Genomic DNA, 16,846 nt, shown 5'->3' with positions numbered 1-16,846 from the left:
ACCTGTTGTAAGTTTGTCCTGAATATTTACATTCATTTCAATATATTTTATGTATTGGTAGCTCTTACTCTTTTTTCAATTTCAGGCTTAATCATACCATCTCCCTATCGCTGTTAGTCAGAGGGATTATGAGAAAATAAATGGGCAATCAAAATGCTTAAATCTTGAGTCATCTTGTGTAATTTGATGCAGTAACCTGGAAAAACCAGACCTCATGTGGAGAATTCGTAGGTCTTATTCAGGAACAGCGGCAGAGACTTTTTAGCGCCTCTCTTGCGGTGTCACTTCTACTTCACATCTCACACAGAAGGCGTGCTTGTTTTTCTCATGTTCTGGCGTTTTTCGGCTTCTTATACACGAACAGGAAATAATGTAACTAACCTTTTGTGCTATTTAGAGAAGCCTATGTAGAGACCCTACAAAGGTGGGTGGGTGAGAACTGCTTTGTCATTGGATTTATGAAGGAGGGGGCTTGTTCCATCTTAGACACGTTTCTAAATTAGACACCTTCAGAAGATGTAAGAGGAAGTTCTTGCATCTTTGATTCTTCTTTCTCATACACACTCTACATCATGTTGTCTACATCACTCCTACACCTCAGCGACACTGTAGCTACACCTGATCAGTCTGACCTAAAGCAGCACTTCAGAAGCTAACTCAGAGACTGAACATGTGAATGATTTGTTCCAGCTGCCATAGTTAGATAAGCCATGATAAGCTTCATTTTTGCTCTTGTAAAATGTTATAAAAAGGTTTCTGCTGCATTTAAACAGCTTGGTTTTGATTCTGATGTAGAAATATTAACATGACGTAGTCTGTTTGTCCACAACAGATTATTGGAGTGAGAGTGATCATGAGGACATGGAGATGCCCCCGATGCCCAAACAGGATAGTCCGCCACCACCTTATGACACCTATCCCAGAGCCTCTTCAGTGAGTCTATCAGCCTGTAGTTTAATTAACAGACTATCTCTTTAATTTCTTACTAACCATCTGTTTGTATTTAGGTGAGTCCCTACATGGAACCGAAACGAAGCCATCTCTCCTCCTCTGACACGTTCCAGTCACGTTCGTCTCATGAGGAGTTCCACTCTGAGCCTCAGGAAGGTGGCAGCAATAACGGCATCTCTCCCGGGCAGAAGGCAAGCAGCCACCGAAACTCGTGGCAGGACCAGATGGAGAGCAACACGAGGATGCACTACCTCCAGACGTATCCAATGGAGGAGACCCTGCTATCTGAGGATCGAGAACAACTGGCAATGGAGTACCGCAGACAGTCCACCCTACCTGCACAGCGCAGCCTGCTGCAGGAACAGTACAGAGCCCTGCCTTTGCCCCTCAGGTCCAGTATCGATTCAGACGCGGGAGGGAAACCCCGCAGCTTCACGCTACCCAGGGATAGCGGGCTCCACGCTATCCTGGCTGCCACTGCTGGTGCAGCGGATCAGAGAGAGCCTCAGCACTACCAGCTGGAGCGGCCCAGAGACACAGGTCAGACACCAGGAGATGGAAGATTCAGAACCTGTGTTTTACACCTTGTCACACGCAAAAAAAAAAGCATTTAATATTTAAAATCATAGCAATTTTTGAGACTGCAGTAGAGCTGATTCAAAAACAGTCTTTTAAACAACAAACAAACATTCACTAGTTCCAGCTTTGCAAATGTGAGATGTTGCTGCTTTTTTTTTGTAAATTAAATATGTTTGTGAATTGGACTGTTGGTCGGATAAAATAAGCAATTTGAAAACATCACCATGAGCTTTGAGGCTTGTAATGGGCATTGTTTACTATATATATATATATATATTTTTTTTTTTTTAAATGACTGATAAATTGATAATAATTCAAGTTATTGTTAGTTGCAACCTTACATCACGCACATAATGAGACACAACACTTGACCTTAAGATCATCCTGATATCTCTTGATGGTTAGACACATTCCCTGCTCACTATTACAATATATCAGTTTTTCACTTATTTGTATTTTCAGGGTTTTTCTGTAAAGCAAAGCTGCTAATCGATGGTCCGAGTCAGCAAATGTCAAAGGTTGAATACTGGCTGTTATTTCTTTATTGGATTGGATTTGAAGCCAGCCCATTTACTGTCCCTTGAAGACCTCCAGGGCAGTTGTCTAAGTGAGATAAAATTGAGTATCTTATTTGAGACTGATTTGTCTTGGCAGTCGCACTCTATCTCACACGCTCATGCTCACTCTTTCTCTCTGTCTTTTTTTTTCTTCCCTCTCTCTCTCTTGCCCGATCGAGATGTCACTGTGCCTGCGGGCAGTGTTTGGATGGTGAAGCGAGGAGGAATCCTTTCAGTCCGTGTTAATGTTGAATTCTGAACAGGATAAAGAAACACGCCCCAAGGGTCCTTTCTTCTTGTCCTCATTTATCTATTTGCTCTTCCTTTCACTCTCTCCACCACTGCCTGTAAAGACTAGAGAGGAACACAAAACAGGCGGCAAATAAAGCATGATACATTTCAAAGCACAGCCCCAAAGCTTCAGAACGCACCACCCTCCTTCCAAAACCCAAAATAGAGTGACGACTAACAGATTCAGAGCTTTAGTGTAGAGTTAGTATCATGCCAACAGAGGGCAGTGTATGTAAACAGGAAACAAGGAGGGTCCTGGTGGTTTATTAGAATGATGCATTAGCTGTGTAACCAGTGCTGAAGGTTCTTGGTCTCCCTAAAGAAAAAAACATAATGAAAGATTTAAATGGTTTATTAAAAAGAACAGAAATGTGGATCCAAAACCAAACATACATTGTGCGCAAGGAGAGGAGGATTGAGATTGCTTTCACATACAGTAGTTCAAATTAGTGTGATTTCAATATGTAGGAAAATTAAAGGAGAATCTTGTGTAGAATTAGTTCATTTCTGCCTTGCAAATTGTATTTTAGGTTTTTACTATAATGTTATTGTACATATCTTACCTATATCTTAATTTTATTTTGTAACACAGTGTCTCAGTATGTTAGGTAGGTTTATTTTCATCATCGATAAACATCTGATTATTTACTAGATGAATAAAATAATCGTTGGTCTGTAAAACATCAGGGACATGTGCTAAAATGTCTTGTTTTGTCCAACCAGCAGCCTAAAACATCAAAGATATTGACTTTAATGTGAAGTCAAATAAAATCAGACATTTGAAAAACATTATATTTTAGGCATTTTTTGCTTAAAAAATGACTGGAATGATTAATCAATTTTCACTATAGTTGCTAATTGTAGTTGTTCATTTTCTGATGATTGACTAATTGATTAATTGACTAATAGTTGCATCTCTACAATTGAGATCACATCACAGCTGATCACTTATTTGTTTATTTGGAAGTAAACTAAAGGGCCAGTTCACCCAAATTAAAAAATACATACATCATTTAGTTATAGGTTTTGAAGTTTAGAAAACTCTAGACTATCAAAACTTGTAGCATGCAGTGCTGTGCAACACACACACACACACACACACACGCACACACACACACACCCACACAGAGCTTCAAAAATCACTTTCATCCCCCTTGCCTGTCAACTTGCTTGATTTTTGAGGCTTCTCATCAGCCATTTGTTAACTTCGGCTCTTTGCCATGACATGCTGGGCAGGGAGCACACAACTGGCTGGTGTGAACATGTGGGAAGGCAGAGGTTGCCTGCAGTTTCATACAGTGGAGTGATGAGAGATTCAATGCAAGATAGAATATCTTAATCTTAATAAATCTCACCTTTAGTTCATTTTGCTGTAACATTTTTGTCAATAATTGCTTGTCTTTGTTGCCAGGCCATATACGGGACTTCAGGATGCAGGCAGACTCTCTGGGGGATTTGTACCGGGCTCTGGAGCAGACCAATCTGTCTACCTCGGCTGAGCACAGATCAGCCAGCCGCCTGGAGTACAAGCGCTCATTTGTCCGCCGAGTGAATGACCCCCTACTCAATGACAAGCTCCACCGACTCCGGATACTCCATAGCTCACTTAAGGTACGACCACATACTTTTTTGAGCATTCACGTTCCTCCAATATCTGTGCGTTTTATTATTTAATTGCTAATTATTCCTTCCACCTCTTTGCAGAATGTCCCTCTTCAAGACACAAACCGGTCATTAGGTTTTTAGGGTAAGCTTGTGAGGATCAGCTTGTCAATGAATCCTCGAACGTATCACCTCTGCCTGTGCATAACGCAGCCGGCATCCTGCTGCTGGAGATGAAAGGCACCGGAAAACCTCTTTCACCTGCTCGGCTCTCCATCTCCCCTCCTTTCACTTCTCCTTCAGCCCCGCTCACCGCGCAGGAGCACAGAGACTTGGTGTCTCTCTCCACCTGAACTCTCTCTTTTTTTCTTTTTTTTTTTTAAAGATGAGGGCTTTTTGAGGGCTTTCTCAAAAGGCAAAGAAGAAGGTTGACTTGATCAAAATAAATACAATCTCACAGGGTTTAATACTGGAAAATAAGCCCTTTGTGTCCGTGTCAGAGACTTACTGGAGAGTTTTGTAACTCATCGCTCACATGCATGGCCACTTCTTGTCGCTTTTGTTGAACCATTTTGAAGATCACGTTGGAGTTGTGTACAGCCCCGTGATGGAGGATTTAAAGCTATTTTGGATGTACACAACATTTTGTTATGCATGATTGTTCCATGAGTGTACAGGGTGTTAAACATATAAATATATATATATATATACATATATATATATATATATTTAATATTACGTTACTATGGCAACAGTGACTACACAATGTTTTGGGGTACTTATACAAATTGTAAATTAAGTGCTGTGCCTCAGTGATTGTGAATGTACATTGTACTTTTCCAAGAGAGACGATACAGAAAGAAAACTATTCCACACAACAGGAGCACAATAATAATATAACGCTTGGCAATAATGAACCAGTATTGTAAATTACAAAGGAATGATCAGACTAGTCGTCTATTTTTGTAAGCATGCTGTCTACCTGATTGTTTGTAAAACAGTTTTGTATTTCTAAGTGCGTCTGGAGAATACTGGTGTCAACCTCCCCACCCCCACCACTATCCCCTAAACAACCACCACAATGTGTTTTTAATACGTATTTTACCCCCCCCCCCCCCCACGAAAGTTGATTTATTTTCAAGTGGTCCCTGCAAAAAAGAGGAATTACTGTGTTTATTAAATGTTTAATGTACAAGCATGCTTTGTATAACTAAAACACATTACCATGCCATTTGAAATTGACTGACATTGCACATGAGTGCCATATTGTAGCTACATTACTTTTATATTAAATAAAGTATGGCATGGGCACATGTAAAACATATTGTTAAATGATTTTGTTTCTCATGATCATTACTGTTGTCCAACACTATATTCCACTACCAGGGAGCCCAGCAAATGTTGACTCAGCAGATGGTACTAATAATAATAATATGCAAAGAGTACACACACACTCACTCTGTACGGAGCCTCAGGCATTCTAGTAGGATGTAGTGAATGTTTTTATTAATAAAGAATAACACAGAAGAAGACCAACACAGAAAACTAGTGCAATATCTCCAGTGTAAGTTTGTACAGCAATATTCAAAAAACACAGGGTGAAACTGGAACCCCACTGTTTCCACATGCAGAAAGGTAGAAACCATCAAAAATCATTTGCTGCAGTTTAGCAGCAAGGTAAGGCTCAGTCCCATGCACAAAGAATGACAGGACAACTGCACCAATTTACCACAGATAGATTTTTAACACATAGACACACATCAGTTTTTATATCATCCTGGAACAAAACATGTCTTAGATATGTGAGGAAGGTGACTAATGTAGTGTGAATTATTGGATGTCTTGCACCAGAACCAAGGTGAAGATTAAGTGTGAGAGGATGTAGGCAGCAGTAGCTTTTACATGAGGTCATAATTTTCATGGAAAAATAATGTTTTTAAAATGTGACTTTGTTCACAAAAATGAAAAGGCATGGAGACAAGATTCTTTTAGTTTTGTCTACAGGAAGCAACAGAAAATAGTGATTTTTGCTCATGAAGAGGATTAGGGCCACTGTGGGAAAAAAAGTGAGTTCTGACTTTTTTCTCAGAATTCTGAGTTTAAAGTCAGAACTCACTTTCTTTCCACAGTGGCCCTAATCCTCTTCCGTACTACAGTGTCTTTCTTTGTCTGTTTAGCCATTTTCTTTTCACTTTATCTTATTCATTATTAGAGAAAAAAAGTGACTCTGTTTTGGTTGAACCTTTATCTTTGTGTGCAGTCTTCAACAATATAATGAACACAGAGTGGTAGGGAATACAGCACATGGGACAAATTTAATTTACCAATTTTTCACAGTCACAGTCCCATTTCTCTACAGATGTCGAACTGTATTAATAACCATGATAATACCATCTTGTCTCATAATATGAGTAATGTAGGAGGTCTTAAAGATATTAATTGTCCTCAGTTGACTTTTGAGTAAGAGCCTTTCATCAGTAGCTCAAGAAAAGAATTAAACTAGAAATGCTCATTTTGGATGCTACTTATTAGAATTAAAGGAGGATGAGGCACAAATAGAGAAGCAGATAAATACTTACAGATAAATAGTCATGCAGTCTGAATGTAAACACTGCCACCAAACAAAGTCACTATTTCTCTTTTCTGTGTATGTTTCACACATGATGCACAAATTAAATGTTTGATTAACATCTACAAACATTCAGCAAATGATTTTTCTTTTTAAATTGTATTTTCAGTTAACATGCAGGGGAAAACAGACACCAAACACATATAATAATAATAAAGGGGAATTCTCTACAGTGACCAGATGAATTATACTTTATTAACTGTACCAAATGACACAAAAAAGGACTTTGACACCCAAGAATCTGGACACTTTATCTAATAACATATGCTGTCAGTCAATGCATAAACAAACTACTTCCACTGAAAATGATTTATGTTTTCAGCACATTGTGACACTCAGCATATGAATGGACCACATAGAACAAAAAGAGTTTGTAAATCTTGTCAAATGTCAGAGAGCATAAAATGCACATATATATATTATTTATGATCTAAACCTTAACACTACATGCTGAAAAATCATTACAACTCCAATGCTGAAATGACTTTATTTGATTTCTTTTAGTATTTTTTCTATTAATTTGCAACTAAAAATATCGAATCAGCATGATTAAAACAAACAGTGGTCATATGAGAGTTTGCAGCACAGCCAGGACAAAGTGTGAAAGACAAACTTGATGCATATAAAATGTGTTTTAGAATTTTCTCCACATTTACTTGTTGATATTTACTATTGAGTATTTGCAGGTTTCAGCGTCTGTTTAAGTGTATGTTTAAAAGTCTCAGCAGCATATTTAGCCTTCTTTAGCAAGCCAGTTGAAACTCTGAAAAACGTGTTTTATTGCATTCCTGCATTATAGGATCCAGCGAGGGGCTGACAAACTCATCGAAACTCAATACATTAAATGCACAAAGCCTGAGCTTCAGCCTGAAACTAAACATGGCATGACATGAATTCAACTATCCAGAGGTTTTTTTTCTTAGCACTGCCTGATCTAGTCCTGTTTTAGTAGCAAATGTAATTAATCAACAGGGGGAGACAGGACTTTCTTTATGTCATGTGTTTCCAGAGGCATCAGTCGACACAGCACAATGCAGGACACAACAACAGCTGCTCTGTTGGCTACATTATTTGCACTTGCCTGTTTTTGCTGCTGAAAAGCCTGAACAGTCGCAGTCTTATGGCTTGAATACTCAAACCGTAGATTGTTGGATTAAGAATGGGTGGAAATATCAAAAAGTACAGAGATAAAAACAACTTAGTTTGGTAGGGCAGACCACTAATATTGAATCGACTTTGTGCTATTTCAAAAAAGCACCCAATCGAGTAGTTAGTTATTGCTAGCAGGTGGGGGGTGCAAGTCCGGAGAGCTTTCAGCTTGGATTTGCTGAATGACAATATACATATTCTCAAGATGTGTGCATATGAATAAAAGATCATGATGAGCTGTGGAAGTGTATACAGAGCTACAGATAGCAGGCCAACTATATTAACAACTGATGTATCTGTGCAGGAAAGTTTCACCAGTAAGTAATTAATACAGTACACCTTTTCTATGGTTGTCTCACAAAACCGCAGCCGAAGAGTTAAAATGAAAACAATAAGAAATGCCAGCATGGGGAAAAGCCATGTAAAAACAATCAGTTTCACAACTCTGTGTGACATAATTGTATGATAAGTCAGCGGAAAACAAATGGCCACATACCTGTCATAACTCATCGCTGCTAGAATTGTGAATTCAGTGATGGCATATGTGTGTATACTGTAAATCTGTATCTGACAGAACTGTAGAGAGATCTCATGTGAGTGTGAGAGCATGTTGCTCAGCACTGCTGGCAGTAAAGCAGTGCTTCCATAAAGACCATTCACAGCCAGGTTACACAGGAGCAGGTACATTGGCTCATGCAGGGTTTTTTCACAATAGATCACTCCAATTAACACTACATTTTCAGCAACAATGGTTATGTATATAATCAAGAACATGCAGAAGTATACTGGCTTCAGGTCGTCCATTCCATAAAAATCAGCCAGAATAAAATATGTCACTTCAGAGAAATTTCTCATGCTGACACAAATTCATTTACGAACATCTGATCTTACGAGAATATACTTCACAGTGCCCACTCAACAATTAGAGATCAAATGTGTGTGCTGACCCCCCGCCCCACCTGCACATGAATGCACTGGGCAGCAATTATACTCTGCATTTCTGCTCTTGTGAATTGAAATGGTCACATGTTCTTACTCATATGCATATGTGGATTCATATGTCAAATCCTACAATGCACTTATGGGCTGAGGATGTGACAACATAAATCTGTTTCTGCATAGAACATTTTACAAAAGCTTCAAGATTCAATGTATTTATTACCATACCAGTGAAACACTGATTGGATTTTGTCTTGGTGCATACTTGACAAAAACAATACAATACAAAAATACATTTCCTGTAGTACTGCAGGTGTTATGCTTAGTTCCAATAAATTCCAATTTGCTTAAATGTATGATGAGTAATTTCCTCTCCACTCATCATGTGATTACAATGGCAAAAGTTGAACTGACATCTGCAATCATTTTACCTCTATACTTAATTTTTACTTTGAGATTATCCTTTGAGTTTGAGCCGCTGAACTCCAACCATGAAACCTTTCATGTTTCATGTTAAACGTTCATGTTAAACTTAATCTGTGCTATAATGTTCTGTTTTGTCAATTGATATTGAATTTCTAACTTTGTGACAGTTCTGACAGAATGATCAATGAGGTTAATGAATATGGTGGTCTGAATAAACAATACCAAATACATTTGTATTTTAAAAGTTATTTGAAGATCTGGGTTAGGGTTAGGGTTAGGGTTAGGGTTAGGGTTATGTTTAGGTGATGTTTGATTTCATTTCTCTACCGGCAAAAGTTGAGTGCCTTGTCAGGGGTCAAACAAGTTGCAAGGTCTGTCTGTAAATTGGAGATTTATTACTTTAATGATCCCTCCTATTGGGAAAATAGTCTTTTTATTAATCCATTATTATATTATATTACTATAGTATATTGATTATGGCCTATGCTTAGGCTACAATTGTTTCATCACAATTACACTACAGTCATTTATTCTCCAGGTATTGTTCACAGGTCAGGTCTCACTCTCATTATTAAGTTCCTAATTGCTTCCAAGGGGATGTAAAACACTGACCGCTAATGAGCTTACTTCTATTCTATAGTTCCCACTTTCCTGCTAATTCACAAAACAGTGATAAAGAATTCCATATATAGTGAAGTAGTATTCTAAGATGAGCTAAGCTAAACTAAATTCCACAACTAAATTCAAACAAAGTGAAGGTTTGTTTCAATTGCTGGATTTGGACATTACATTTTACATAATATACATGACTGGAGAAACTAATGTAATAACTGTGCATAATGTGATAAAAAAATTTTAATAAAAACTGAAAATGTAATAATCTGCCAATACTGTAACAAAAATGATGATCACATAAAGTCATATCGTTTTCATTTTTTGACACCATTCCTTATCTATAGTACCTAGTACTTTTGTCTTTTCAGCAGTCCTCACCATTTTATGATATGTGTTACAGCATATTAAAACACATTTAAGGCAATCGGCTGGGCTAAACAAGTATGTGTATTTGCAGACCCCCGGTATCTACATTACAGGTGGTTATTATCATGCCACTAAATTCTACATACTACATCTTTAATCTAAGAAGTTTGGACTTATAATTGTGTCCTTATTAAGGTTATACAGTTAGGGGAACCCAGGATGCTCAGTTACAAGTCCATTACACTATTCTGTGTGTCTTAAAGAAAACTGACAATATACTATACAAAACCACTTTATTAAAATGTTGCATACATGAATACTTGCACACCTGGCGAAGATCTGCTCTCTCCTGCATGAACACATGAATAAATGCATTCATTATTTATGTAATCATGTATTACAACTATCCCACAAAGCCACTGTTTTTCTTCTTCTTTTATTCATGCTTGAATAGACATAAACCATGTTAAATACAGCAATTTCACTCCTTTTAATTGTAAATGGTGGAGCAGCATTGGACACTTGCTGTTCTCTATGTCTGCTCTCAGGTAAAGGCAGGTAAAATGACTCATGAAATTATGAGGACAAGTGATGAATCAATGGGTTTAACTTTGTGTGTTGTTTGGTCTCAAAGTCTTTACAGTAACAATCAACTTAATGTACAACTTTCTGTCTCAACTAAAGACCTAAAAACCTCAAATATTCAAATTTTATTTTGTATGGTTTAGAAATCTTAAGAGATGAAAAGCACAAAGACTCAGGAGAGTATACAAAGAACTGAGAGAGGATGGACTCTCAAGGCAACCGCATTACACAGTTTTCACAAAGCATCCTAATTTCTGACATTTGAAGGCAAATACCATTTATTATGCAAACACAGAGACATATCACTAAACTTAGCATTTAGTTGATAATTAATAAAAGAAATGATGAAAGCAGCAAAGCAAATGTAGTCAGGTACATATCATATAATGTCATATATTATTTATCTTTCACCTTATTTTCATTGGAAACTGAAGTGCATGCTGCCATATATATGAAATATTAACTATCAAATCAATTAATGTCCTTGGAAATTAAATATGCATTACAGTTTAAACAACAGCTTTGAATTACACTCTCTCACTCTTATTAATTTGTATCATTATCACCATTAATAAATAGACTTACTAAAAGGAAAAAGGGCAGCAAAAGATGAAGGAACTCAAATAGCTTTGTGAGAGTAATTACTTCATAAAGATCATTGTATGTATTATAGTGTCAGAAACACTTATAATTATAATGAATGGGGATGAATGTAATAGTCTGTAATTAAGCAGCAATCACTTTGCTAACTGTGTTGGCAGGATCTTGTACTTAATAAACAGTTTCAGTATTTGAATTCTCACCATCTGAGTTCCCAATCCGTACAGCATCGGGTTTGTAATTGGTGGAATGATGATAAAGTATAAAGAAAGGAAGATCCTTGCCTGGAAAGCCACATGACTCATGTTAAATCTAGTTTGGATGATTTCAAATAAGCAACCAATGGTGAAGTTTATCAAAGATAATACATGTGGGATGCAAGTTTTAAGTGCATTGCCTTGAGATTTTTTCAATAATGTCCTACATACTCTTAATATTTGCACATAAGAGAAAAGAATCATTGTTACCTGAGGGGCAATAAGAATTAAAATAAACACAAGTCCCACTACACTTATGTATGATGCAGATGCATTTGTGCATGCGTTTTTGACCAGTTCCATGTTCACACAGTATAATTTTGGCATGACTTTTCCACAAAAGGACAGTTGTACAGTTAAGGAATAAAAACACATAAATAAAACTAGGGGATATATGCTTGCAAATGCAACAAGTTTGCATACTTTTGAATTAGACATGATGCTGTGGTAATGAAGGGGGTAACAGATGGCAACATATCTGTCATATCCCATAACAGCTAAAATACAAAACTCAGCACTCCCATAAGTGTGTATGAAATAGACTTGAGCTATACACCATTTTACAGTTATTTCATGCGTCTCAGATATGAGCATGCTCAAAACTGCAGGTAACAAGGCACTGCTGCCGTAGATTTCATTGATGGATAACATACATGCAAACACATTCATAGGTTGGTGCAGCTTTTTGTTTTGGTGTATGACCACAATTAGCAGTGTATTCAGAATAATAGTAATAAGATACAGTAGGAGCAATACAGTAAAGATCCCGTGTTTGTAGTTTTCCATGACAGCATATGCAGTCATTGTGAATGTTAATGACGTCTGGTTGTCCATTTTACTGTGAAATTCTGAAAAAAAGGGAAAAACATGTACATTTTTTGGGGGGCACATGTACATTTCTTTCTTGCCATTCGATAAATGCATTATATTCACCTTTTTATGTTATGTGACAAGGTACAGGAAAAACACAAAAATAGGAAAAGCAAAGCAGTTATTCCAGTTAAAGGGTAACTTTGTGACTGAGAAGATAATGATAAGAGTCAACAAACCAGATTCATGACTGACATTGTCATGGTTCGGAGTACAGAGACATACATTACCTGTGTTACATGACATAGTTACCTGTGTGATCCTCCTCTTCATGGAGTGTGTCTGCCGCTCTAGCTTGGGTGGTTTTTTAACATTGCTCAGAGAGGAGTGGTGTGTATTACTATGGTTACCAAAGTTTGTTACTCATGATCCACAGCTGCCCCAAACTGACCACTAATCTGCAGAGGGATTTTAAAAAAAAAACTTAGAAAACCATAATGCAAGGTGTAGACTACATTGTTCCCGCACAGATACTAAAGAGGAATGTTGCAGCAGCCATACTTCAAGTGAATGGGTTGTGAATTCTGCAAAGTATTGCCACTTGCACAAAAAGACTTCCTTCAATCGGGGTGAAGAAATTAAGCACTGGGTAGCATCTGAATGTCTTGTGAAGGGTTTCATAGCTGATACCCATAAAAGTGTAGCTTATGTGAAGTGACAAAGTACACAAGATTCTCGGTCAATTCACTGTTTCTCCAAAACATTTCACTTTATCAGCTTAGATGGTGGACTGAACCCATGTGCTTTTAATTGTCTGCACCACAGAGTTGGACCAATCTGATTTCTCCAGTTGATGCCATTCAAGAATAAAGGGTCTGCTCCATGTCTACTTCACCACTCAGCTGAGACAAGATTACATTAGTGGTGTTGCAAAGATGATTTGTTGCTAGACTGTGCATTACCACAATACCACATGTATGTAATGTAACTGATTTCCAACCTGACCCCAGGAAGAATAGCTTCAGCAAGGTTGCAACTAATGGGGATCCTAATAAAACTAAACCCGTCAAGGCAGATGGCCACTCACCTAAAGTCTGGTTCTGCTTGAGGTTTCTTCCCGTTAAAGGGGATTTTTTCGTTGTTATTGTCACCAAGTGTAAAGAGTACAGGTCCTATGCCTGCTATGTGTGAAAAGAACCTTGAGATAACTTCTGTAGTTATTTGGCACTATATCAAAAACTGTATTGAATTCAATTGAATCAGAATGATAAACATGTATGTATGACTCTCTCCAGCAGGAGAGGAAAGCACAGTGATTGTGTTGTAATTTTACTAAAACTCTACTTTGTTAAAAATGTCACACTTTGTCTTAAAGCTGAAACTTTTTTATATAACTTTTTCATATCACTTAAATCAGTGGATAATTCTGCTAATCTGAAGCTACAAAATGCCTAAAAAATATATTTATCTGTTTTACAGTATGAGGTTACTGGCAATAATCACCACTGATCTATTATCACCATATATTATGTTAAGGATTGATGTCTATTGATATGTCTATTTGCAGACCCCCGGTATCTACATTACTGCACCCACTGTACCAACAAAGTTGACTACGTAATTCTAAAGTTGCAGGGGGTTATTATCATGCCACTAAATTCTACATACTACATCTTTAATCTAAGAAGTTTGGACTTATAATTGTGTCCTTATTAAGATTATACAGTTAGGGGAACCCAGGATGCTCAGTTACAAGTCCATTACACTATTCTGTGTGTCTTAAAGAAAACCGACAATATACTATACAAAACCACTTTATTAAAATGTTGCATACATGAATACTTGCACACCTGGCGAAGATCTGCACTCTCCTGCATGAACACATGAATAAATGCATTCATTATTTATGTAATCTTGTATTACAACTATCCCACAAAGCCACCGTTTTTCTCCTTCTTTTATTCATGCTTGAATAGACATAAACCATGTTAAATACAGCAATTTCACTCCTTTTAATTGTAAATGGTGGAGCAGCATTGGACACTTGCTGTTCTCTATGTCTGCTCTCAGGTAAAGGCAGGTAAAATGACTCATGAAATTATGAGGACAAGTGATGAATCAATGGGTTTAACTTTGTGTGTTGTTTGGTCTGAAAGTCTTTACAGTAACAATCAACTTAATGTACAACTTTCTGTCTCAGCTAAAGACCTAAAAACCTTCAAATATTCTAATTTTATTTTGTATGGTTTAGAAATCTTAAGAGATGAAAAGCACAAAGACTGAGGAGAGTATACAAAGAACTGAGAGAGGATGGACTCTCAAGGCAACCACATTACACAGTTTTCACAAAGCATCCTAATTTCTGACATTTGAAGGCAAATACCATTTATTATGCAAACACAGAGACATATCACTAAACTTAGCATTTAGTTGATAATTAATAAAAGAAATGATGAAAGCAGCAAAGCAAATGTAGTCAGGTACATATCATATAATGTCATATATTATTTATCTTTCACCTTATTTTCATTGGAAACTGAAGTGCATGCTGCCATATATATGAAATATTAACTATCAAATCAATTAATGACCTTGGAAATTAAATATGCATTACAGTTTAAACAACAGCTTTGAATTACACTCTCTCACTCTTATTAATTTGTATCATTATCACCATTAACAAATAGACTTACTAAAAGGAAAAAGGGCAGCAAAAGATGAAGGAACTCAAATAGCTTTGTGAGAGTAATTACTTCATAAAGATCATTGTATGTATTATAGTGTCAGAAACACTTATAATTATAATGAATGGGGATGAATGTAATAGTCTGTAATTGAGCAGCAATCACTTTGCTAACTATGTTGGCAGGATCTTGTACTTAATAAACAGCTTCAGTATTTGAATTCTCACCATCTGAGTTCCCAATCCGTACAGCATCGGGTTTGTAATTGGTGGAATGATGATAAAGTATAAAGAAAGGAAGATCCTTGCCTGGAAAGCCACATGACTCATGTTAAATCTAGTTTGGATGATTTCAAATAAGCAACCAATGGTGAAGTTTATCAAAGATAATACATGTGGGATGCAAGTTTTAAGTGCATTGCCTTGAGATTTTTTCAATAATGTCCTACATACTCTTAATATTTGCACATAAGAGAAAAGAATCATTGTTACCTGAGGGGCAATAAGAATTAAAATAAACACAAGTCCCACTACACTTATGTATGATGCAGATGCATTTGTGCATGCGTTTTTGACCAGTTCCATGTTCACACAGTATAATTTTGGCATGACTTTTCCACAAAAGGACAGTTGTACAGTTAAGGAATAAAAACACATAAATAAAACTAGGGGATATATGCTTGCAAATGCAACAAGTTTGCATACTTTTGAATTAGACATGATGCTGTGGTAATGCAGGGGGTAACAGATGGCAACATATCTATCGTATCCCATAACAGCTAAAATACAAAACTCAGCACTCCCATAAGTGTGTATGAAATAGACTTGAGCCATACACCATTTTACAGTTATTTCATGCGTCTCAGATATGAGCATGCTCAAAACTGCAGGTAACAAGGCACTGCTGCCGTAGATTTCATTGATGGATAACATACATGCAAACACATTCATAGGTTGGTGCAGCTTTTTGTTTTGGTGTATGACCACAATTAGCAGTGTATTCAGAATAATAGTAATAAGATACAGTAGGAGCAATACAGTAAAGATCCCGTGTTTGTAGTTTTCCATGACAGCGTATGCAGTCATTGTGAATGTTAATGACGTCTGGTTGTCCATTTTACTGTGAAATTCTGAAAAAAAGGAAAAAACATGTACATTTTTTGGGGGGCACATGTACATTTCTTTCTTGCCATTCGATAAATGCATTATATTCACCTTTTTATGTTATGTGACAAGGTACAGGAAAAACACAAAAATAGGAAAAGCAAAGCAGTTATTCCAGTTAAAGGGTAACTTTGTGACTGAGAAGATAATGATAAGAGTCAACAAACCAGATTCATGACTGACATTGTCATGGTTCAGAGTACAGAGACATACATTACCTGTGTTACATGACATAGTTACCTGTGTGATCCTCCTCTTCATGGAGTGTGTCTGCCGCTCTAGCTTGGGTGGTTTTTTAACATTGCTCAGAGAGGAGTGGTGTGTATTACTATGGTTACCAAAGTTTGTTACTCATGATCAGAGTGACCCTAAGTTACCCCACAGGCCCACAGCTGCCCCAAACTGACCACTAATCTGCAGAGGGATTTAAAAAAAAAAACTTAGAAAACCATAATGCAAGGCATAGACTACATTGTTCCCGCACAGATACTAAAGAGGGATGTTGCAGCAGCCATACTTCAAGTGAATGGGTTGTGAATTCTGCAAAGTATTGCCACTTGCACAAAAAGACTTCCTTCAATCGGGGTGAAGAAATTAAGCACTGGGTAGCATCTGAATGTCTTGTGAAGGGTTTCATAGCTGA

General features: G+C 37.1%; 4 protein-coding genes across 4 annotated transcripts in view; 1 reads left to right on the top strand and 3 right to left on the bottom strand.

Annotated features, from left to right (window-relative positions):
- Window positions 1-4,124, top strand: part of LOC128371221 (connector enhancer of kinase suppressor of ras 2-like) — a 30,480-nt gene extending 26,356 nt beyond the window's left edge. The window contains exons 19-22 of the mRNA XM_053331482.1: window positions 833-933; window positions 1,008-1,491; window positions 3,790-3,989; window positions 4,083-4,124. Of these exons, the coding sequence (XP_053187457.1) occupies window positions 833-933; window positions 1,008-1,491; window positions 3,790-3,989; window positions 4,083-4,124 (827 nt within the window). The remainder of the gene's footprint in view (window positions 1-832; window positions 934-1,007; window positions 1,492-3,789; window positions 3,990-4,082) is intronic.
- A 3,547-nt stretch (window positions 4,125-7,671) lies between these two features.
- Window positions 7,672-8,613, bottom strand: LOC128370929 (olfactory receptor 52L1-like). Its single transcript, XM_053331113.1, has one exon. The coding sequence runs from the start codon at window positions 8,611-8,613 to the stop codon at window positions 7,672-7,674; it is 942 nt and encodes a 313-aa protein (XP_053187088.1).
- A 2,813-nt stretch (window positions 8,614-11,426) lies between these two features.
- On the bottom strand, window positions 11,427-12,380 carry LOC128371903 (olfactory receptor 52D1-like). Its single transcript, XM_053332294.1, has one exon. It carries the CDS (start codon window positions 12,378-12,380, stop codon window positions 11,427-11,429), a length of 954 nt encoding a protein of 317 aa, XP_053188269.1.
- Window positions 12,381-15,213: 2,833 nt separating this feature from the next.
- LOC128371787 (olfactory receptor 52D1-like) lies at window positions 15,214-16,155 on the bottom strand. The gene has a single exon (XM_053332162.1). It carries the CDS (start codon window positions 16,153-16,155, stop codon window positions 15,214-15,216), a length of 942 nt encoding a protein of 313 aa, XP_053188137.1.
- Between the last annotated feature and the right edge of the window lie 691 nt (window positions 16,156-16,846).

This window comes from Scomber japonicus, chromosome 13, assembly GCF_027409825.1.
Source record: "Scomber japonicus isolate fScoJap1 chromosome 13, fScoJap1.pri, whole genome shotgun sequence".
In the NCBI taxonomy this organism is placed as follows: Eukaryota; Metazoa; Chordata; class Actinopteri; order Scombriformes; family Scombridae; genus Scomber; species Scomber japonicus.
Note: the sequence above shows the minus strand (reverse complement) of the source record. Positions and strands in the feature narration are given on the sequence as shown.

What these genes read in the sequence shown, in the direction of transcription:
- LOC128370929 (XM_053331113.1), bottom strand. Translation starts at nt 8,613, where the DNA reads ATGAGAAATTTCTCTGAAGTGACATATTTTATTCTGGCTGATTTTTAT.
- LOC128371903 (XM_053332294.1), bottom strand. Translation starts at nt 12,380, where the DNA reads ATGGACAACCAGACGTCATTAACATTCACAATGACTGCATATGCTGTC.
- LOC128371787 (XM_053332162.1), bottom strand. Translation starts at nt 16,155, where the DNA reads ATGGACAACCAGACGTCATTAACATTCACAATGACTGCATACGCTGTC.